The 24,351-nt window shown below is 37.5% G+C and overlaps 1 protein-coding gene across 16 annotated transcripts in view; it reads right to left on the bottom strand.

Annotated features, from left to right (window-relative positions):
• The window catches only part of UTRN (utrophin), a 498,468-nt gene that overhangs the window by 251,365 nt on the left and 222,752 nt on the right, over positions 1-24,351 (bottom strand). For all 16 annotated transcript variants that reach the window (XM_025866206.2, XM_025866193.2, XM_025866194.2 and 13 more), the window contains 7 exons: positions 20,737-20,872; positions 19,247-19,396; positions 16,078-16,153; positions 8,728-8,942; positions 6,293-6,410; positions 2,545-2,750; positions 731-885 (listed from right to left, as the gene is read on the bottom strand). In XM_025866206.2, coding sequence (XP_025721991.1) covers positions 731-885; positions 2,545-2,750; positions 6,293-6,410; positions 8,728-8,942; positions 16,078-16,153; positions 19,247-19,396; positions 20,737-20,872 — 1,056 coding nt within the window. The remainder of the gene's footprint in view (positions 1-730; positions 886-2,544; positions 2,751-6,292; positions 6,411-8,727; positions 8,943-16,077; positions 16,154-19,246; positions 19,397-20,736; positions 20,873-24,351) is intronic.

Below are 24,351 nucleotides of genomic sequence, written 5' to 3'. Positions count from 1 at the left end.
TATAAACCCATATGCTATTTTAGACTGTTCCAAATATACTGACTAGACAGAGTAATGGAAAGAAAACAAATTAGTTGAAGCCCTAAATATACATAGTATATTTCAGAAGTCTGGCATTGGATCCATGTGTTCTCAGCTTCAACTAAGGATGACCTGGCCAAATAGCACACTATTTTAATTATGTTTTTTATTTTTTTAAAGATTTTAAATATTTACTTGACAGAGAGAGAGCACAAGCAGGGGGAGTGGAAGGCAGAGGGAGAAGCAGGATCCCCACTGAGCAGAGGACCCTGAGATCATGACCTAAGCCGAAGGTAGACGCTTAACCGACTGAGCCACCCAGGCGTCCCACACTATTTTAATTATAATTAGGGATAATATTACCTTAATGCATCTGTAAATACCGAACCAGTCCTTACCCCCAGAGTACTACAGGATGTATACTACGTAATGCTGGGAGGCACAGAAAATCAGAACACATAAAATGATCTTTGGCAAGGTTTAGACTCATTCAAGGAAAAACTCCATTGCAGAAATTCAAGTAGATAATGTATAAATATACCTTCTGTATTAAGTGTGATAATACTCACCCAGCACCGTACAAAAATAAAAAGTAATAATAATAAGATGTACTTCTAGTAGTCACATATTTGGCATGTTTCCATGAGAAAGCCAAAGCAATCAAATTCTCTCCTTTACATGCATTTACCTGCCAGGCCCTTCATGTTACCTTTGTTTGAGGTTGATCCATGATGTTTTTAAGTACTCGGTGGTTTCTTTCACATTCCTGGTATCATCACTACCATAGTCCTCCAGCAGTTTCTGCAGAACGTTATCGAACGCCATTACAATACCATCACCAGGACCCAGTTCTTGAAGCAATATCTAAGGTGTAATTGCAGGTGTCATTATTAGATTCGGTCACTCAGTAACTAGTACTACCTAAACACTGGGTCTCCCCATAGGTTTTAACATGTTTTAGACACAAATATCAAAAGAAAAAAGCAAATTATGGGACAAACACTTGAACATAAGCTTAAATAAAAGTAATTCTGGAAGTAAAAAGGCAAATGTCTAAGGAATGAACAGGTACAGAGCAGATGATATTAAAAGATGATATTCTCTTTCCTTTAGGAGATATTTTACTTCCTCAAACTATTTATGTTTTTTATTTGTTCTGCTATATATCTGATCCTTCTAGCAACACGCATCAAACTATTTATGTTTTTTATTTGTTCTGCTATATATCTGATCCTTCTAGCAACACGCATCATACAGGAATGAACTTACTATAGAATTCCTCTCTACATGCTGGCAAAAATGAAAATGGCCAACAATATGGAAGTCTTCTGTGCCCCTGGATCACTGTGTCTGTCGACAAAATTAACTGCTTGGGTGGATCAAGCAGCCAAGCAAGATTTACCAAGAGTTGCTTAAATAACTAAACGGATGCTGAGTGTGTCCACAGGCAGTGGTTTTCCACCTCTCAGAGCCCCTGGATCAAGATACTCCCCATGAAATCTAAATGACAAATGAATGTTCCTATAATGCTTTCTATAGGAACTGGCAAAAAAAAAAAAAATACATCCTAGAGTCTGAGCAGAAAAGAGCCACACTCTTGTTTAGAAAGCTATATTCTGAATACCCAATGACTGAAGCATTGATCTCACTTTTAATTTTATTCCTCTAGTTAAGTTTCCTAGGGTTTTGCTGATTATTATATTTGAGTCATTTGGTGAAAATAATCAGCAGATGTCATAAACACAGAAAATGATCCACAAAATCAGGACACCTGGCCACTTGATTTTTAAATTGTAACCATGGAACATCTACGTGGTACATGGTATGAATTATAAAAACATGCTCTCGTGTTTTAGATTGTTTCCCATATATTCTTCACAAATGTACACTTTCATCTTAGGCTCTTTGAAGAGTAAATAAATGTTATGCCAAAATATAACCTAAAAACTATAACCTCCAATTCAAAAATATTTTCTGTAATTATAGAGAGAATTTAAAATAGCACTTAAAAAATACCATTAACGTTCAATATCATCAACTTATATTCAAATCGATCAAAAAAAGTTACTTAGTCTAACAATATAGATAAAACAGTTTGGTTATAAAACTATTAAAAGAAACTAAACTTATTACCTGATTTGTTCAGTACACTAGCCTCAAATGAAAATCTCAGAAAATTTTATAAATAAAAATAACCTTCAGCGTAGACATGGAAGAGAGCAAAAGGAGGGTTCCCAAGATCCTGAAAATATTCTCTTTCTAGATGCTGGTTCATGGTTGTGTTCCATTTGCAAAGAGTCAGTAAGCGATACATCTGGTATACCGGTATATTTCTACTTGTTACACCTCCCAAATTTTTTCAAAATCCTTCCTGGTCAAATTCTTTATGTAAATTTCAACGTATATTCAAAGCACTTGTGAAAACATCATGACAAGGGTCCTAAAGATTACAGTTAACAACAGAACAAAAAAGTACATCCAACAAACTGATAATGCCAAAAAAACACAAATCTAAAGTCTTACTTGATTATCAGAAATCTGCTTGATAAGTGGATCCCTTCGGGCTTGTTGGAGAATATAGAGTCGAGCCTCATATTTTCTCATAAGTTCCTCGGTTTCCTCCCTGTGGTCATCCCACTGAAGACTGTCGATAATCATATCCTCCAGCTGCTGCTGTCTTAACTCGACACCATGCTGAGTGCTGTCCCACTGGTTCTTGACCTTTTCCACTGGAGGAGGCATACAAAAATAATCCCAGAAACGAACTTTCAGGAAAGGGGAAAAATACCTGATACCAAATTTCTCATAAGTAAGGTTATAAATAGGAAAGAAAAAGAAGGCAAGTCGGTATATACATTTTAAGGGAATTTAATACATGTCTGCTACACTATACAACTGATACGTTTCCGAAACTATTCTTGAAGAAGAATCTTGAATTAAATTCTATTTTAAATGCCCTGAAATATCTCACAATAAAAATATCTACCATGGATAAACCAAAAATTCTAAAGAAAATAAATTCCTATCTAACGTATATTCACAGACCCTGGTTTGATGAAGGCAGAGTGTAACAATACTTTACGACAGAACTTTAAGACACAGATGCAGTCTATTGTCATCCTCAAAGGAGATACTCTAAGGTTGTCAAGATTTTACAAGGAAATAATCTAAGAATACTTTTCATATTTGTTTTACTGCAGCATGAAACCTGTCTAAAAGAAAGTATTTTTATACGTTCAAGAGAAACACTAAAAGCAAATTCGATTCAAGTTCTATGTACCCAGTAGCTCTTTACCATAAAAAAATCCACATTAGTTCTTTTCCTCTTTCCTTTTTATTGTTTCTTTCTATTTTTCTTTCTCCCTCTTCTGTCTGCTCTCCTCCCTCTTTCTTCCCTACCTTCTGTCCTCTTCTCATTCTTAACATGGAGCTAAAGAAAGAGAGATCTAAAGAAACTTAAACTTTTGACTAATTACTTCATGAATAGTTCAAGATCTTGAGCTGAAGCACTAGTCAACAATAGCTTTGAATGACTTCAACAACCCACTGATAATAAGTAGGTAGGAAATTAAAAATAAACTTCTAGAAGATGCTTTGGATGTCACACAGACTGTAGAGCAATAGTTAAATACCAGGCCAACAAGAACTGAACTATAAAACAACATTGCAGCTGAGTCCTATTGGGACCTATTGGTAAAATTCTTGGGATAACAAAGGGTTACAGCAAGACATAAGAGTGATCAATTTAAGACTGTTCAGAACACTGAAAATTATACTTATATGTAATAATTTTTAGAAATTGTTCATTGAAATTATCTGTTTTAAGCTGCCTTGTTCAACAGTTTAAATAGATTGCCTAAGTTTTTCACTTAAAGAATGAATTTGTCATAATGTTCTATTTGCCAGTTAAAAAGTTAAAGTACTTATGACCAATGCTATTACTAATAGAATCCTTTAATATTGAACAAATAAAATGAAAGACATCAAGTGAGAGCACATATCACAGGCTTATCATTAAAAATAAGCAAGGTGTCTATTCTTTGTGAATAAGTGCTAAAAGCAGGTTATTATAGGCAGTACACTCCTGCTGAGAATATTTTTTTCATATGATGAATAATGACAAAGATTATGCAGCCTCTATGCAAATAAAAAAAGGAGAGAAAACAAAGAGAGGGAGTTAAATTGGAAAGGGAAGATGTTCAGAAGAAGAAAGAAAAGTCTTATCAAAAACCTTAAAAGAAAGTTGGACAAATAGGAGGTGGTAAAAAAAAAAAAAAAAAAAGACGGTAGAAAAAGCAAAATGGAGAGGACTTTGTAAATAGTTTAGTGTCGCTAAAGAAGAGAACTCTTCTGCCATGTAACAGGAAATGGAATCACTCCAGAGTTGGGTAACAGGCACAAGGAATCCATCAATTAAAAAAAAAAAAAAAAAAAAAAAAAGAGAGGGATGGGGCACCTGGGTGGCTCAGTCAGTTAAGCGTTTGCCTTCAGCCGGGTCCTGAGGATCAAGTTCCACATTGGGCTCTCTGCTCAGTGGGGCGCCCGCTTCTCCTTGTCCCTCTGCTTGCCGCTCTGCCTACTTGTGCTTTCTCTCTCCATCAAATAAATAAATTAAATAAATAAAGGAATGGGGCACCTGGGTGGTGCAGTTGGTTGAGCAACCGACTCTTGGTTTATTTCCACTCAGGTCATGATCTTGGGGTCATGGGATCGGGGCCCCATGTCAGACTCCATGCTCAGTGCTTAGCAGGGAGTCTGCTGGAGATTTTCTCTCCCTCTCCCTCTCCCCGCTCATGCTCTCTCTCTTCTCTCTCTCAAATAAATAAATCTTTTTTTAAAAAAAAGAGGGAGAAAGAAGGAAAATGGCTTATGTAGTAAAAAGTAAACCAACATTGTAAGACACTAAAAGTTCTCTTTTAACTCATCTCTCCCAATAACATTGCTGTTGTCACACTGATATTAAAATCAAAACATAGTTTTGACTTTCTTCCCTTCAGAACTATTAGACAAGATAATAAAATACCTTCCAGTTTATAGTCTGCCGCAAATATTTATTAAGTAGTTAATTTGTATTGGACACTGTGGGAGGCCCCAGGGCCAGAAAGGTGAATATTCACCATCTATGGGAGAGAAAATCAAAATAATTGTGAGATCTACACTGATACTATGGGGGGAAAGGCCACAGCAGGAACTAAAGATAGAAGATACAGTTCACCAGGGACCAGCAGAGGGTGGGAAAGACTTCACAAAGGGGGTGACATTTTAGCTGCTGAGTAGAATTTTACCGGGGAGAAAAGGCCAGGAGGGAAAAATAATGCAGATAACTAGGAACTGCCAGGACATTTTAAAGAATATCTAAAATATAGACTAGCTACAGACGGGTGGAGGCTGAATGGGAGAGGGGATGATGAAAGCAGGCTGTGACTATCCCTATATGACATTTTTGAGAATTCAGACTTTGTTTTATATGCCATACAGATTTAACAGATGATTTTAAGTCAGAAAGCAAAATGAAACAGGGATCTTTGCTGTGGTTGTTGTGTACATTTATTTTTTGTTTTGTTTTATTTTGCTTTTAACTTAATTATTCCCAAATTAGTACCGGGCCCAGAGGTACAAGTGTGTTGCTCAATAAATTCTTTTTGGAATGAATTTAGAGAAGAGAAGTTAAAAGACATAGCAAGATCTGGTTTTATTAATTAATTATAATGGAAGCATGGGTTTGCATTCCAATGTTTTCTCTAACTTTCGTTTTTTGATTCCTTTAAGAGAAATCCTAACTGGGAGCGCCTGTGTGGCTCAATCAGTTAAGTGTCCCACTCTTGGTTTTGGCTCAGGTCGTGATCTCAGGGTCACAGGATCAAGTCCCACGTTGGTGTCCAAGCTCAGGTCGGAGTCTGCTTGGGAGTCTCTCCCTCCCTCTCCCTCTGCCCCTCCCCTTACTCACATGCATGCACCCTCTCTGTCTCCCATACATACATACATACATACATAAATCTTTTTTAAAAAACTAAAAATAAAAAGAAATCTTCACTTAAAAGAAAAAAATCTAATGTACCAGTAATTACTTAAAAGTAATAATGTTAACACTTTAAGGAATTCATATAGGAATAGTAACATGGTCCACAAAAAATAAAAATCGAAGGAAAACTGTAGTTTAAGAGTATCAAATATCGGATAATATTAATTTCTGGTTGAATAATCTGTGAAAATGTGTGTGTGTTACCATTTTCAGAGAAAGAGGATGATATATAAGTTTTTTTAAACGTACATTTTTCTGTGATTGCTGTCCTCACATCTGAACTGGAAGCTTTATTTTTCAAGTTCTGTGCCAATGTAAAAACGTAATCAAGTTGAGGATGGCGTTGTTCCAAGTCAGCCTTTGTGATCTGTTAAGAAAAAAATGATTATTAATATAAGTTAATAAGCCTTCCCCGAAGGGTACTACTAACAGAGCAAAACTGGTGTGCTGACATCAGAATTGTTTTCCTCTTATACAGGACAGTGAGGCATCAGCAATACAGGAGAAAAGAGCAAGGTTTGAAGTCAAAGGCCCTGGGTTCAAATCTCAGCTCTGCCACTTTTCATCTGGGTTACCTGGCAAGGCACTTGACTTTCTGTGTTTTTGTTTTCATGAAAAGAAATAATAGAAAACTTACAGCTTGGCTATATCAAGTCTGAGGAGATTCAGTGAAGAAAATCCCTACGAGAATATGGTCTGAAAACCTTAGCAATGAGTTCTGGTGATACCTTGCGTGTCTGCCCTACAGGAGATATAAATACAAACTAATGTCATCTACAGGGATGGGGGTGAAACATTCAAAAGATGATATTGGAATAAAACTAAATAATCTCAAACATGAAAAATGCTGCTCTAGAGACTCTGTCAAAGTGCTAATAAATAGGGGCAAAAAGTTTTAAAAATGAGGAATATAGTGTGTTTTAAGCATAGAACTAATAAACAGCCGTAACGATTAGAAAACACAATTTCCAGTAAGTACAAACAGGATGGCAAAGATTCTCTCCCAGCTTTTCCTCTTCATAAATTCACTAATTTTGCAGATTTCAATTCGCCCTAAAGTGTCAAATATTATTTCTAGATGGATTATTTACAACTTCTAATCCTGAATCCCAGAGAGACATTTCAATGAAGGCTGATCATTTCCTTCTAAATGGCCCAAGAACCTCTCAACACAACACATCTGAAATTAAATCACTCAAACCTCATCCACAGCCCGTTTCTTCTATTCTTTATTTCCACTAATTGCAATAGCATCATGTTAGCTGCTCAGAAAGGGCTCTTTTGCTTGCTTTAAGCATCTCTTGCCTCCAATTTATCCTAAGCACTAAAAAGCGTCCCAGTCTTCTCATCAGTGCAGAGCATTGTTATCATCAGTCTGCAGCCATTAAAAAAGGAAAAGAAAAGGGGGAAAAGATGCTTGTCACCTGCTTACAGAGTAAAAGCCCAATGGGCCTAGGCTTAAAACACGGTCAACGAGCTCCTTCCCAAAGTGAACTTGAACCTGTGTTTGCTATCTTACTTCCCACAACACTTCTTTATTGCACAAAGTTGACCCAACATCCTTCACGCTCCCCTGCCCCATGTCTTTATTCACCCTGTTCCCTGTGTCAGGAATGTCATTTGCTTCATCTCCAGAGGTCAAAATCCTACATAGTCTGCCTTCCACCACTGTGAACTAAGCTCCTTCCTCCCCCTGGCTCCCCTAACAGGTGGCTTGGACCTATCCCACGGCTTCTCTTAGATTCTGCCTTGCTGCAGCAACTTGTCTACCTATGTGCATTAGGTGCTTTGGCCTCACTGTGGGCATATTTGCAATCTGGGGATAAAACCAATACCACCTCAAAAGACTGTTAAAAAAGTGAATGAGATGATACATTTAAAATACTTAGAAAACTACCCAGCACACATTAAGCACCTAATAAAAGTTAGTAATAACTACTGTTATTATTTTATGGTGTATTCCCAATTTCTATCTCATATGTTTTTTTCAGTATCCCTATGCAACACATAGCCTAGAACCTAGTACACAATGAATACTGAACATCTATATTAGATGGTACATGGGGACACCTGGGTGGCTCAGTGGGTTAAGTGTCTGCCTTTGGCTCGAGTCATGATCCCAGGATCCTGGGATTGAGTCTCGCATCGAGCTCCTTGCTCAGCGGGGAGCCTGCTTCTCCCTCTGCCTGCCACTCCCCCTGCTTGTGCGCTCTCTCTGACAAATAAATAAATAAAATCTTTTTAAAAAAAAATAGATGGTATATGTATAGTGACAAAATTCTAATCAGGAGATTCCCACTTCTAAAGCCAGCAATTAAATAAGCCTTGTTATGAAATAGTTGAAAAGGTGCTTCAGGAAAATATCCTACATCACAGGAGGCATTAAATCTCACACGAATTTACTTCTGTATTGATGTGCCTCACTTCGTGGGTATCAGATTTAGATTTTAAAATACACTGAGTCTCTAACTTCACATTGGTAAACCTCATCTCACTAACACTAGAAAGGCAAGACAAGCTTCACTCTTTGGAGCCAGCCAAACATAGCATGGAGGTTTGACAGATAAAGAGTTTTTTAAAGCTCATTCTCCCAGAGTTTAGGACAAACAAAGGAGATCCAAACAGATCTTGTCTGTTTCTGTGTTGTGGTATTTCCCTGACAAGGCTTTACATGATGTACTTACTTTCATTCGGGAAACTGTCTTATTGATCTCTTCTATATCCCCGACAGTGACAATGTTGGACTTCAACATCTGGTCGATCAGGACCAGCCAGTCAGCTAGCTCTGTGATCGTTTTATCCAGATCAGCAGGAACTGAAATTTCCGAAGTACGAGGAGACTGAGCAGGAATGTCTGACGCAGATGATACTAGCACCACCTTTTGGACACCAGGATGAGCTGAAATTTAAAACCGTGGCAAAGTATGAATACAGCATCTGATTCTGATGGTGGTGGCCTAGTGGTGATGTGTGTATGTGTGTGTATTTACATAAAATTTCATTTAAGTAAAAAAAAATTGTAGGAAGCTTTGATTTTTTTCATACTAAAATGACAATGGCATTTCCTGTTGTATCTGTATGTCTGTGGTAGTCATAAAGCCAATTAAATCGTCCCACAACATTCTGGGGCCACAAAAATTCAGGAGTCACTGACACTAAGAGAAAAGAAAATTAAAAAATGGGAGAAAATAAAAAATAAATCAACCATAGGAAAATTAGGACCACGATTTTATTTTGTCAAGATGTTTGCCTTAATTATAAAGTCAATTTAGTCTAATTTTCTATTCTTTTCCAATTATCTTGATAATACGAGTGTAAGTCATTCTTAATAAAATTGAAAGAGCCCCTTCCACTACCTCCATTTTGACCTCAAACTTTCTAACTGACTAAGTTCTTCTTTCAAGTGTATCTCTAAACTTAGGCAAAAGACCCAGAGGGCAAAGCATCCCCTGATGGGAAGCTAAACTACCCCCTCAAGCAATAAGGACTGCCCTGAATCAGCAAGTCCCTGCTTGCTTGACTCCAGGGAGATGTTTGACTTGACCTTCACTGCCCACCCGCAGGTACACACCGACCTTTGTCCCGCATTTTCCTTATATCAATCTGGAAGGATTTTTCAGCACTTTGGGGACAGTCTTTGAGACACTAGTCCTCTGTCTTCCTGATGTTGGTTTCACTGAAATAAATCCCTTTCTTCTTTCACCACCACTGGTTTCTCTGCCTTTGGATTTTGTCAGCAGCCAGTGGCCAAACTCAGCCTGTTTGGGACCCCGGGAGCCAGGGGTTCCTGCACCTCTGGGTCCCAGCTACAAAATCATTGTGAATACTTATGTTATAGTCTATGTATATATTCACTAACTTTCAGTTAACCCTTATCCTACAGCTGGACACTTAAATGGTTACTTCGAAAAGGAATGTGCGAGGATTATCTTCTTATGTAGCATATTTTGCAATTTTTTGATTACCACCTTAGTGTAAATTTCCCAAAGGAGAATTCCTGGATCAGAAAATGAAAAAGGTTAATGTAGCTAATACTTATTGACAAACTGTTTTCCTTAAAAGTTGGAAATCTGGACTTCCAACAGCAGGTATGGAACTGATGAACTTCCTACATCCACACCAACACTATTCTATTTCAGTGGATAAACACATCCTCACCACTGTCTTCATTTCTTGTTTTTTTTAATTGTCAATGAACACAAGTATTTTCTCTGTTTATTAACCAAATATGGTATAATTTATAACTGTGTTCTTTATCTGCTTCCTTATCAGTTGGGATGAACTCTTTTTACAAGACAGATGAACTTTTGCCATATTGTTGAAAACAATGTTTCTACTTTAGGATTTAATTTTTGTTTCTTTTTAATATATAGATGCTAACAAACCTGCGGTGATCAAACCCATTCATTGGTCTTGGGGGATTGTTTTCCTAGAAAGTTGGACTCTTGTCTTTTCCAAAGATTTGATAAATATCTTTTTCTATTTTTTATTTGTCTTTGTCTTGCTTTGTTTTTAAGAAAGGGAGGTTGGCTTTTTTTTTTCTTTAGCTTTGATATAAGAGAGAATTGAATTAATTATTAGATACATCTGGAATCCAATTTAGCATACGGTACATTAAAAAATTTTCTAAAAAGTGTAGTCAACCTGTAAATTAAGCCCAATTCTAACAAAAATCCCAGCAATTCTGGGTGTAACTTGACAAAATCATATATTCAAAATCTGACTTTCAAATCAATATAGAAAAGGACCACAAACAGTCAAAGCAGGTGGAGGGTTAAGCCCTACTTGATATTTAGTTGTATCACTTAGCTAATAATGAATGGTTAACTCAGTGTTTTATGGACCCAGACATTCAAAGAGACCACTGGAAGAGAAGAGCCATGAAACCTGACCTTGGCAGACTGCATTAAAGATCAATGAGGAGGAATTTACTGGCCAATAAATGATACTGGTAAGAGTGGACACCCGTGGCTGGAGCAAGGAGAAGGGACAGAATTTGACCTCACATGTGCCCTGGGAAAATTAATTATTGGTGGATTAAGGACCTGAATATGAAAACCAAAACTGTTAAACTGTTAGTTGAAAACATAAAAACGGAATCTTTATGACTTCAGAGTACTAAAAATGCCTAAAAACACACAAAAAGGGGAAGCTATTAATAGACCATTAATATTTAAGAATTCTGAAAACAGTACCATTAATCAAGATGTTAGAAGCCATGGACTGAGAGGTATTTGCAATGCACACTCTAAACAAGGAATCTGTAACCAAAATAATTTTTTAAACTCCAAAAATACTAACAGACAATCCACGAAAGAGGAAGCAAGCAAGAAAGAAACATGAGAAAAGGCTCAGTCACACAGGCGTCTGGGGAAAGCAAATTGAAATGAAATGCCTTATCTCTCTCTATAGGTCACAGGTACCCAGAAACCCTTCCAAGGGCTGTGGATGACCAAATTATGATTATCATAATAAGTGATTTGCCTTTTCACATTCATTCTTTCCCAAGTGTAGAGTGTTTTTTAATCTTTTTTTAATTTAAATCCAATTAATTAACATATAGTGTTTTATTAGTTTCAGAGGTAGAGTTTGGTGATTCATCAGTCTTATAGAATACCCAGTGCTCATTACATCACATGCCCACCTTAATGTCCATCACCTGGTTACCCCTATCCCCTTCCCCCTTCCCCTCCGGCAACACTCAGTTTGTTTCCTGTGATTGAGTCTCTTATGGTTTGTCTTCCTGATTTCATCTTGTTTTATTTTTCCCTCCCTCCCCCTACAATCCTCTATTTTGTTTCTTAAATTCCACATATGAGTGAGATCATATGATAATTTTCTTTCTGATTGACTTATTTCTTTTTTTTAAAAAAGATTTTATTTATTTATTTGACAGAGAGAGAGAGCGAGAGCAGGAACCCAAGCAGGGGGAGTGGGAGAGGGAGAAGCAGGCTTCCCGCGGAGCAGGGAGCCCGATGCGGGGCTCGATCCCAGGACCCCGGGATCATGACCCAAGCCAAAGGCAGACACCTAACGATTGAGCCATCCAGGCACCCCATCCGATTGACTTATTTAGCTTAGTATAATACCCTCTAGTTCCATCCGCATCATTGTAAATGGCAAGATTTCATTTTTCTTTTTTTGATGGCTGAGTAGTAGTATTCCACTGTATATATATATATACACCAAATCTTCTTTACCCATTCATCTATCGGTGGACATCTGGGCTCTTTCCATAGTTTGGCTATTGTGGACATTGCTGCTATAAACACTGGGATGCAGGTGCCCCTCCGGATCACTATACTTGTATCTTTGGGGTAGATACCTAGTAATTCAATTGCTGGGTCATAGGGTGGCTCTATTTTCAAGTTTTTGAGGAACCCCCATACTGTTTTCCAGAGTGGCTGCACCAGCTTGTGTTCCCACCAACAGTGTAAGAGGGTTCCCCTTTCTCCGCATCCCCGCCAACATCTGTTGTTTAATTTTAGCCATTCTGACTAGTGTGAGGTGGTATCTCATTGTGGTTTTGAGTGTTTTTTTTACTCAAGGCTATAATGGCATGTGATATAGTAACAGACCAAAATGCAGAAGTGGATATGAGAATCCAGGTGTCTTCTAATTTGCCAGAAACTAAAAGATTTTCAGAAATGTAAAGCAATGCCACTTTTCTAATTTAATTTGTTTTTGTCTTAGAAAAACTAGTTTCTAACTATATTTATAAAAATATATTATTTTTATTAACATATAATAAATGGATTCGTTATTGCTACTTTAAACAAATTAATAAATAATTCTTCAAATTTCTGTTTTATTTTTTGATTAGGTAAATATTTATAAACATAACTCACACAGTGAAAGCTCTTTGAGGGTCCACAATAATTTTTTAAGTGTAAAGGGTCCTGAGAACACAAAGTTGAAGCGCTGATAACACGTTGAACAATGAGAACCCTCACACGGCTGGTGGAAGGGTGAACTGCAACAGGCTGTCTAGACAGGATCTAGTCAAGCAGAAGTTCTCCATATTCTCTGACCCAGCAATTCTACCACTATATACCCTAGAGAATACCTCACATACCACTCTGCCCCATCTTCACTGTCACTTTATAGTTTCAAAACACTCAAAACAACCTCAATATTCATTCATTGTTTCAAACCATCAAATACCTAGTAGGGGCGTACCGTGTGCACGGCACTGTTCTAGATGCTGCAGGATGGGAGTGGGCATGACAAAGAGCCTGCCATCATGGAGCCTGCATTCCGGTGGGGTAGGTGGACAGAGGATATGAGGTAAAACCAATATAAGAAGATGGAGAGAGACAGGATGTATTGGAGATATGGTGGGCAGGGTCAGGAAAGGCCTAGCTGAGGTGACATTTGAGGAGAGAACTGAATGAAGGGAGTGTGTAAAACATGCAGATACCTGAAAAAAAGACATCTGAAGAAGAAAGAAAGAAGAAACAGCAAGCACAGAGGCCATAAATGGAAACATTCTCAGCATGTTAGAAATAGCAAGTAGACCAGTGTGTCTGAAGCAGAATAAACAAAGGGAAACATGGTAAGAAATGAGATTAGAGGGATGGACAGCAGGCAGATCATACAGAGTCTTCTGGACCACAGTAAGACTTCAGCACTCAGTATGGATGATGAAAGAGAACACAAGATTGTGGTGAGCCAGGAGGGACACAATAAAACGTATGTTTATAAAGCGTGACTTAGCTGCTACCAGAATAGATTATGGAAGAGTGGAAAGACGAGAACAGAATCAGGACAGTGAGAATACAGGAGACTATTCCAGTAACACAGATGAAAGATGAGGGCGTTCAAAACCATGGAAGTAGCTGGGATGAGACACAGGACTGACAACTTGCCGACGGGTTAGATGTGAAATCCGGAGAAGAGTCAAGGTGACTTCAAGTGTACTGGCCTGAGAACTGGCTGAACCCTCTAAAATTAAAAAGTGGCTAAAGCCATGGGACTGGTGAGCACATCAGAAGAGACAGTCCTGAGGACTGCGGTGGATCTGTGTGGTGGAGCACGACACACCAGTGAAAATGCACAGACCAGAGCTGCCGGCATCAAAATGTATGCTAGTGAGAAGGATCCAGTAGAGAGGAGAGAGAGAGGAAGTAAAAAGCCAAGAGAAGATGTGAGCCAAAGTCCAAGTGGAGGAGATGATCTTGGAAAGAAAGAGAGATAAATCTTCCATGGGATAGGAAGGAAGTATGCACAGTGTGTGAGGACAGATGTAGTAGGTAAACCTACTTATAGGGATTCTCTAATGGGAAAAAGAAGACCCTGTTGGACAAAAGGTATTTTGTCTTTTAAAAATGAGAAGAGGTCATTAGTTGAGAGATGGGTAGCAAGGGGCACTCAGAGAAAAGTACAGTAGGATTGCCTCTCAGTGCTGAGCACGCATTTGAGGAGGGTCAGCAAGAAGCTGACCTGGATAAACCTCAAAAACAATATGCCAAGTGAAAGAAACACTGTTCGAGAAATACCCAAAATAGGTGACCCATGGAGACAGAGCACAGACTGGTGGTCGGCACAGCGTGGGGGTAGAGCGGAATGGAGAGACACTGCTGAATGAGTAAGAGGTTTTACTTTGGAGTGATGGAAATTCTGTGGACCTCGACAGAGGTGGTAATTGCACAATAAAGCGAATGTACTAAATGCCACTGGACTGTTCATTTTAAAATGGTTATTTTTTTTAATATAAAAAAGAAGAAATTGAATTAGAACACTGTGTAGGAGGAGAGGGACACACTGAAATAAGTTTTAGGTCTCATACCTGTCCCAGGGACGAGTATTTTACTAAGAATGAACTACCCACCCACTGAAGGCGTAGTGTCGCTATACTTCTAAATGTGTATTAAAATGTTCTCTGTTCCTTTGTCATAATGATGCTTCAAAAGGTAAGATAACCTATTGCTCTTTCATAAAACGTATCAAGTCTGTTCCCTGTAGGTATAGAGTTGAGCTTGTGTTTGCAAAGCCGCAGTACACAAATGTGAATTCAAGTGTTTTGAATAGAATCAACAGACCTATCGGGCCCCAGGTATTTGGGGGGCAAGGTACGGGGAAATATAAGTAAGACAAATTACAAACTTGGCTCTCACCAAGCTTGCAATCTCAGAAAAGTTTTTAAAAAACCCTGTCACTCATCACTTTTTCATAATCCTCAGAAGAAACAGGAGGCAGGGGAGGGACAAGGAAAAGGGGGAGGGGGAGGGAGGGGGAGGGAAGGATGACCGGTGGAGGGGAAGGAGAGGCAGAAGGAAGGGGGGAATCAGCAGCAGCCCCAGAGCTGGCACAGGGGAAGTGGAAAGTTAGGGTTCATCACACTTGGGGGTTTGCCTGGTGACTCAACAGAGGGGGAGCAGGGCAAGGAGGTTTCCAGAGCCTGCAAGGCGCTGATGAGCAGTGACCACAGTGGCTCCTGGGCAGTAGCCTGCCCTCTACTCCAGACAAGGAGAGAAGGAAATGAAAAGAGTGAGAAAACGCTTCTTTCTTCACATCTTAGTGATCAGCATTTGTCGGTAAAGACCTTCCCTGGGGTGGAGAGCTCTAAATCCCCACCTCTCACCTGGTTCCCAGGATATCCACCCAAACTTTTTGTTTTCAGTCATGATCAGTGTCTAATTAACACAACTCCAGAACACGTTAACATAGCAGGTTACAGCTGATGTCCTGAAAAACTGCATGTCCCCAGAAGACTATCCCTCCATTCACCCACCTTGCGTTCCCCTTGCCTTCAGGGGCCTCCGCGGAGGAGGCCCAGATCCCACTCTAGGCCCAGGAAAGGTGAGAAGTCTTAACTACCAAAGAAGGAATGCCTTGCACACACTAGGCAGTGAAATACGTTTTGTGTTTTAAAAAAAAAAAAAAAAAAAATTCTTTTCAAAATATTGAAAAGTAGAATAATAAATCACAATTGCATTGTGTTTTTAAATAAGCTTTTCTGACGTTATACTTATCATCATAACATTTTGTTCTGCTTATAAACATTTTTTGTGAAGAAGTAAACTGTATCTTACCAGCAATTCTTGTCTGAGGCATAGAACAAGGTTCCTGGATGCGTTCCTTCAATGTGCTAGGCACTTCTCTGCATATCTACAGCATCAGGCCAAACAAAGAGAAGAATACTATATAAATAAAGACGATTATATTTTTGAAAGAGGAAGTGTTATTCTAAGTGATAGTTCTGCTGCTTTTCTTCCCCCTCAACGCCTGAGCTTCTGTCCCCACCTTCATATCCACTGCAGTCTTCCCAGAGCCCCCCCTCCACTGACACTATGGTGAAGAGTGCAGCCAGTCCTTAGCTGTCCTAGCCCTTTGAAACACTGAATGCTGTCCCTCCCTCTCCCCGGGACACTGTGAATATTCTGCAATCCTGACTTAATGCCTCCCTCTCTGATTGATCTTCTAAGCATCCTTCACCAGCTCATCCTCCTCTGCCAATCCATCAAATACTGACATTCTACACGGGAGGTTTTTTTTGGTCTTCTTACCCTTGGCCCTGGCTTCTCTCCCTGGGTCCTCATTCCTAATGGTTTCATTTATCATATGGAGCCTTAAGAGGCTGAAGACTCCAAAAAATATATCTTTAGTCCAGCTCATTCTGTCAACTGGATATTCAGACATGTCCAAATCTGAATTCATCATCTGTTTCCCTGACACTCCCTTCACAAGGTTGTCTAATGACTCTCCTTGATCTTCTCAGATCCGTTTTCCTGTCCTGGGTAGTAGCCTTGGCTCAGAGGAGTTCCTTGATATCTTGACGTCCTAAGGCTCTCCATCTTTAGGTTCGCTCCATCCATCTCTACTGTGCAGCTATAGTGATCTTTCAAAATGTAACTTTCTTCTGCTTAAAACCCATCAGTAGCTGCCCGCTACTCTCAAGGTGGCGAACTGTTCTCAAGATGGAGCGCAAATTACTTATGATGCATGGGGAGGCCGCTAGGATCTGGTCTCTGCAAGCATCTCTCGTCCTTCCACTTCACATTGAGCTATTTCCAGAACCCAAATGCACCGTGCTCATTCTCTGTCTCCTCTAGACCCTTTCACTTGTTGCTGCTTCTCCCTGCAATGCCCTTTCCCCCATTCTTCATCTGATCCATACTTATTCATTCTTTATAAATTCACATGGATACGATGTCCTCCACAAAATCTTCCATGATTACCTCCCAAAGCCAGGTAAGTGCTCTACCTTTGTGTCCCTGTGGATACCTCTACCTTACAATTGCTTGGTTACTTGTCTCGCCCACAATAAACTCTTTGGGTTAGAAGCAGTGTCATACTCTTTGCTGGATTCTTAGTTCTCAAAATGAAAGCAAGAGTCCAGTCCAAAACTACTGATGAATAAATGCATGCATGAATGAAATACCCCAGGTTAGTATTTCCCAAAGTGCATTTATCAAAATTCCCTGCACAATAAGCACTGTTTGATATTGGACACTTATAATTCACCTAGGTGGAGTTAAATCTACATGAAATGCTATGATAAAGGAAGTCTCGGCTTTGTCTAACACAGCGCTCCCAAATTAACCAGGGTGCCCTATTCTACACAATGTCTACTGACATCCTTTAGGTTAAGAAAAGATGTGTGGTCTGATTGGATATACACAAACTGAGTCTGGCACGTCTGACACAGGGCCAACATGTCCAGACCAGGAGTGTAAGGGAGAGAGAAGAGAAGATGAAGTTGGGGAGAAAACAGGAAGCCAGAACATCAGGGGCCTAGTAAGTCACATTAAGGAATTCAGCCTTTCCTCCGAGTGAGATGGAAAACCATTAGCGGGCTTTGCTCAGAGGAGTCACTTGATCTGAATTATGTTTTAACAAATACTTTGGCTGCTTTCACAAAGGGCAAAGGAGGAAGCAGGGACATCAGTGAGGAGGCCATGGCAGAAATCAAGACAACAGATGATGATGGCTTAAAAACAAGTTAGCGGCAATGGGGTTCATGAAAAGCAGTCAAACCTGGGAAATTCTACAAACCTAAAAACAAGCTGAAAAAAATGTACAGAGAATACCCAATGTGCCACCCAACATCGACAATTGTTAGAATTTTGCTATATTCACTTTATCATGTATCTAACCATCTAGCCATCCATCAAACCATCCATCAAACAGATGTATTTTGAAGGAGAAGCTGGTGATGACTCCAAGCTTTGGAGTTTTTTTAAATTGAGATATAATTCACCTAAGATTGACTCCAAAGGTTCTGACCGAACAATAATGACCAATTACCAGCAACTGAGGTGGGAGAAGTACAGTGAAGCACAGGGAGGAAGTGGAGACCAGGAGCTCGATTTTGTGTTTGAGACACCTATTACATAGCCAAGTGGACATGCCGAACAGGCCATTGTACAGGTAAGTCTATTGTATGGAGAGAGGTCAAGGCCTGAGATATACATGTGTGAGTCATCAGTAACAGTGACTCATCAAGGCAGTAATTCTCAGTTAGAGAGTCTAGATCAATAAAGCATCTGCCTCATTAGATATAGGACGATGGCTATCATTTCAAGGGGATCAAGAAGGGAAAAAATGACTGATAAGGGATCTATCCAGGGACAGAGACATATACATTGTCTCAGACAGACCTCACATTCTGATATGGTATGTTCCAGGGCAAAAGAAATAGAAATCTATGATTTTATCTGCTTTTAATTGTTTTAACTGCAAAAAAAAAAAAAAAAAAGTAATGGCACGAGGGAAAGGACCTCATCTTAGTCATATTTGTAGCATATGCTATTACATTCCACCTGGAACGTAGTAAACATATGAAGAAATGAATAAATCATTAAAAATAAATAAAAATAAATGAATAAAATCATTAAAATAAACCTACATATGTGAGAAGTCATGTGCAACATCAGAGCATTATTTTAGTGCTCTTAATTTACAATTTTATGATTTTATATGGTATTGTATTGGCCAATTCTAATATATATTCATTATTTAATGTAGTATATAACATATAGATCCCCAGACAAAATATCCCATGTAAAATAAAAAGTATTCTGAGGATATAGGTTTCTGTCCATGACAGATGAAAAAAATAATAATTACAAACATTAGTAAGCATTAATAAAATGTGCCCAAATTTGGGTATACTTGAAAACAAAAGTTATACGATCTCACTCCTTTGACAACAAAATCAATAACCATGAGAAAGTCATCACAGTAATTAATAATGCACACCTTATTCCATGTCGAATTTACAGTTCTTAAGCTTTCTGAAATTTTTTCTCTTTCATGTAAACTCAGACTTTTATCTGAAAGCATTTCCAATTCATTTCTATTCAACCATTTGAGTTTTTCAGCTTGTACGTCCATCTCCTGGGTTAAGTCCTAAAAGAGTCAGAATAGAGTTGCAGTTAGAAAGTTGTCATACTGGGAAAAGTTCAAGAACTGTATCAGAAATCTTTCTGGGAAATATTCTTATGAATGTGGACTTCTAATATTTTTAACTTTTCTTGGAAAATAAACTTATAAGAAGCCTGAACTTATGTTAACAAACTGTAACTGATATGGGAATGAACACACACTTGCAGTGCGTATTTGTATGAACTTGTGCTCCGGTCCCTCCCCTGACCCCCATCTCTTAACAGGGTCATATTATATCATATTTACATTGATACTTAAACATATTGTTCTTAGATAATGAAAATAATGTCTATTCTAATCAAAGGCAAAAGAAAGAAACAACAGGAACACTTTAGGCATCCATCTCTACCTCATCTCTACCTACCTATCCTAATGTACCATCCCACTCTTTGTGACTGCCCCCAAATTGTTTACAAAGTGGGATGTTCCAAGAAAACTACTGAAATTTTTAGATAAAACAGGAAGAAGTTTGTTAAGTATTTGTCACCTTTGAAAAGAAAACTTAGTAATTGTTTGCCACATTTTTTTCATCATTATTAAACATTTCTTTCCCAAAATGCCTTAATCGTACTCTTTAAAATCTTTTATCAAATTAGCGGGTATCCTTTTAGGCATACTCTGATGCATGCACATGTGTGTATCGACACTCACACACAATTCCTTTTTTTTAGTAAAAATATGAGTACATTAATCTTATTGTTCTGCAACAAGTGTTTTAATTCTTGATACAAAAATATAAAATTTATAGATATAAAAAATGTATGGATATTTGGATATATTTACATATACTCATCGTTATGTATTTTTACATATTGTATACATATACAACTATAGACAATTCTTGTTGGTTGTGGATCAACAAAGGAAATTTGATTAGTAAAAGCATGATGCTAAGCCTGAAGTAAGCTGAGGTGAGTGACTCTCAAGTCAGAGTTTTCTTGTAAAACTCAATTTTATACCTAGTAATCAGTAATTATCTTCTAAATCTAAAAGCAAAGAACTATATGTCAACAGTACTACTATATTCTAAAATGATGAAGTCTGTTTAAAATAGCCTAAAAATCTTCGGTCTAATACTTGAGACCACATGATTTACCACTTTTCTATGAGTGAAACCTTACCTCTGCAAGAACAAAATTATAGCTGCTCTTAAAAAAAACTTCCTCTTGAAAGTTCACCACATTTACCACAGAGTACAAAGTTTCTTCCCCTTTTCTTCTTCAGTCATGCAATATCTTATTTTTAGTGTAAATGTTCATGCACCAAAAAGCATTGGCAAATACAGAGACAAATAAACCACTTACTGTTAATTCTTGCAGGTTTTCTTCCAGCTCAGTGGTTGATCTCTTTTGCAAAGCATTCTCGGCCTTTGTTAACCAACAGATGATGTCATCTAGTCTTTTTCTATATTCCATCACCTGCTTACTTTCTCCTTTAAGCCTAAAAGAATATATTATTGAAAAACATTTACAGAAATTATCCAATTAGGCAGAACATTACATATTTGCTTTGGATATCCCGACTACATACACCATACACCACACAAACAAAAATTCCTAATAGCTTTAATATATATTCTTAAATGAGTGTTAATACTAATGTATACATTCTGCAATACCAAAGATTTTTTGATAATATGAGAATAAAAATTCTACCTTCATTAAATTCAAAAATATTGAAACTATATATATCTTCTCTCATCAAGAAAAATTCTGCAGAAATTTAATACAACAGATTTTTTTAAAGCTAGAGACCATTGTACAACATAACGGAAGTTAAAAAAAGAAAGAAAAATGTCTTTGCCTCAAAAAATAAGGAAAAACACGTAATTCTCTTTGAGTAGTGGATGGAGATAAAAAGTCATCATTATATGACATATTATTCACATTAGGTAGCAACTATTACTCTACTTTATTCATAGGAAAGAAAGAGTAAGAACAAGGCAAGATACTGAGAATGGAAAATTTTTACAAGTATTAGGAAACACTAAGAAAAAAATGAAAATTTGGTTAGCTCGTTAAAATAAGTATTGTATTTGAATATAGCACCAAGTTATAAAAAGAGATCTAGAAAAAACAAAAGTTTTAAAGGATATAAGGAAACAAATAGTCATATGAATATAAAAAAGGAACTGCCTTAATTAGATCTTTTAAATGTTGTAAGAATAACATTCATAAGTATATAAACCATCTGTCAGAAGATGAGAATATGACTAGAACTCATGGTGAATAAGATTATGTATTTTTCAGAGAGGGTTTGAGAGCTATTTACAGTGTGGTGGTGGTGGTATCATTATTTTTATAGTTGTGGTTATTAGCTGCTAGCTTAAAAATTGAATGCAATTTTTTAATGAACTGCATTGTGTCATCCTGAATAAAAATTTACATTTTTTATGGCTATGACTTTTTAATCACAAAAAACCTAACATATGATACAATATATAACTATAATCCAATGCTAAAGAAGTATTTGTGTATTTAACACAGTAATACTTGAAGGAGAGTATTTTGATGTTAAAAATGAATGAAAATCACTACAAAATCCCAAGTTTACATTTTTAAGTATCCATCAGAAGAGAACACTGCTTCAAGATTAAACTCAATCAATCAAGCAATGGTACTAATGGTTAAAGACTGACAATACTAAGACAGGTAATTTACCCTCTATGTCAAAGATTCATTAACTTAGGTAACAACTTTGTAAGCACCCAAATACTATTAGAAAACTTGTATTTAAAAAAGAGTTGGAATTTATATTTCCAATGTTGCATAATCATGACTAACAATATTTTGAAAATATATCTATGAAAGAAACTAACATCAAAGTAATTTTAAGAGACATATTTGAGTCACACAAAGTTTTCATCCTCAAACTAGCTAAATATAATCCACATTTTAAATGTTATCACTAAGAGTAAAAACAAGTTATAAATTTATGTTCAAACAGGAGATAACAATTGCTCATTAAGGAATAACGGCATAAGTTGATGAACTGTGCAAATATTTAACTACAGGCACTCAATACAAAAACAAATTAAACTGTGTGCTATATTCCTCAACGACTCTGGTAAGAGTACACATACGAGCTCTTAAAATTGCAAGGTGGCCCCAATTTAAGATAAGTTACAACCTGAAATGAAGTTAAACATAAATTTATGAAAATAAATATTGCTTTAGTTAAAATATAAATGTTGAAGAAGAGATTCACTGTTCTTATCTCATCCCCAAGATGAGTAAAATATGTATTAGCTTCACCTTATTAGTTCCGGGAGCAATAACAACCACATTCCACAGAGATCCATTTGAAAATCTTCAGGAGAATTTCTGCTATTATTGCTAATACCATGCCAGCAGGCACATCGTTTTCCTTAAGAAGACCTGAGAGTTAGATGATTTCCAAGCTATAAAGGCTCTCCATGCAAACTCATTAGCATGGCACATAAAACGCTACGGGACCTCGGCTTCCAATCGCACCCCTGGTCCCCTGAACCCTCCTTGCCATGTAACTTTGCAGATCTCTCACCTGGCCATGCTACTTCATGCCTCCCACATTTGCCTGTTCTACTCTTTTCCCTAGAAGGCCCTCCCTAGGATGAACTTATGGGAAATTGTTACAAGCGCTTCAAAACTCAGCTTCAGGATCCCTCCCCTGGGGTGCCTAAATTCCATCCCATCATCCCTGCCTTTGTGATGACACTGTATCTTCCTAATGATGTGCCCTTTAATCACACAGTATCCTTCGTCCCTTTAAACATTTTCTTCACCTTAGTCTCTGAGTTCCTAAGTCATATTTACACCCCCAAGGCTAAACACAAAACTCAATAAATATTGATCAAATCAATCAATCATTGGCAAAATTCAGCAATAGCATGCTTAGAGAAAAAGTTTTAGTTTAACTTGCTACTGGAAGAACTAGATATTTTGAGTGTTTACTATGAACAGTCTGGGAGTCTCCTTTTTACCAACATTGTCTCATTTAAACCTCATAACACCTCCGAGAGGATATCACAGTTCTTATTCACAGAGGAGGAAACCTGGCCGGAGAGCTCTGTGGTCTTGCCGAATTTGTTCAAGCACAGTGTTTGAGAGCCTAAGTTCGTGCCGTCACTAACTTTCTGTGAGACTTGGACAAGCTACTTAAACTCTGCCCTCTGAGCCTGTTTCAAAAGCTGTACAATGGGTCTAAGCCCTCCTAGAGCAGTTGAGAGGATAAAATGAAACAATGTGTGCCAGGTGCCAAACACGGTCTCTAGTCACAGGCAATCTCTCAACCCAAATGTACAAACCATTATTTGCCTCTTAGAAAAACACACAAAACAACAGATGATGTGATTTTATAAAAAGCCACCATAGGCCAAATATTCATAGTTCCATATTTTGTTATATTTTACATTGTAAAACTGGACTTGATAAAATATTAATTTGGTCTTTATAACAAAACAATAGCTTATCACTATATCAATTTTGCATCTACAGAGTTAAAATTAGCAGAAAAAAAAATGGGAGACTTTTCAACCCAAACTACCATTAACCTAAAAAGAAGATTGTTAATGAAGTAAAATGTGTTATGCAGAGAAGAAATCAACCATCAAATCTTGACTGTCTCAAAAATAACTTCAAATAATTTTAAGGTAATATATAAAATAATTTGTAATGCTGAGTATTATATTCACTGGTAATCAAACACTTTTGCAACCAGAAGACACCTAATAAAATCTGGGCATTTTAACAGAACCTGACATAAAAAAAAGCAAACAATAATTCATTGTATTTATTATATTACATAGATGAGGAATTGTATTATTTACAAAGCACTGGCATATATGGATGTAACACACCCTTTGACATTAAGAACAACCAAGTAAGAGGGATTTCAGAGGAAGACTCCAAGACCCAGTCAGGAAATGAGTGAGTGAGAAT

The sequence above is a fragment of the Callorhinus ursinus genome, unplaced genomic scaffold, assembly GCF_003265705.2.
Source record: "Callorhinus ursinus isolate GAN/ISIS: 27379988/994484 unplaced genomic scaffold, GSC_fseal_2.0 scaffold6, whole genome shotgun sequence".
NCBI classification, from domain to species: Eukaryota; Metazoa; Chordata; class Mammalia; order Carnivora; family Otariidae; genus Callorhinus; species Callorhinus ursinus.
This window is presented reverse-complemented; position numbering and strand designations above follow the sequence as displayed.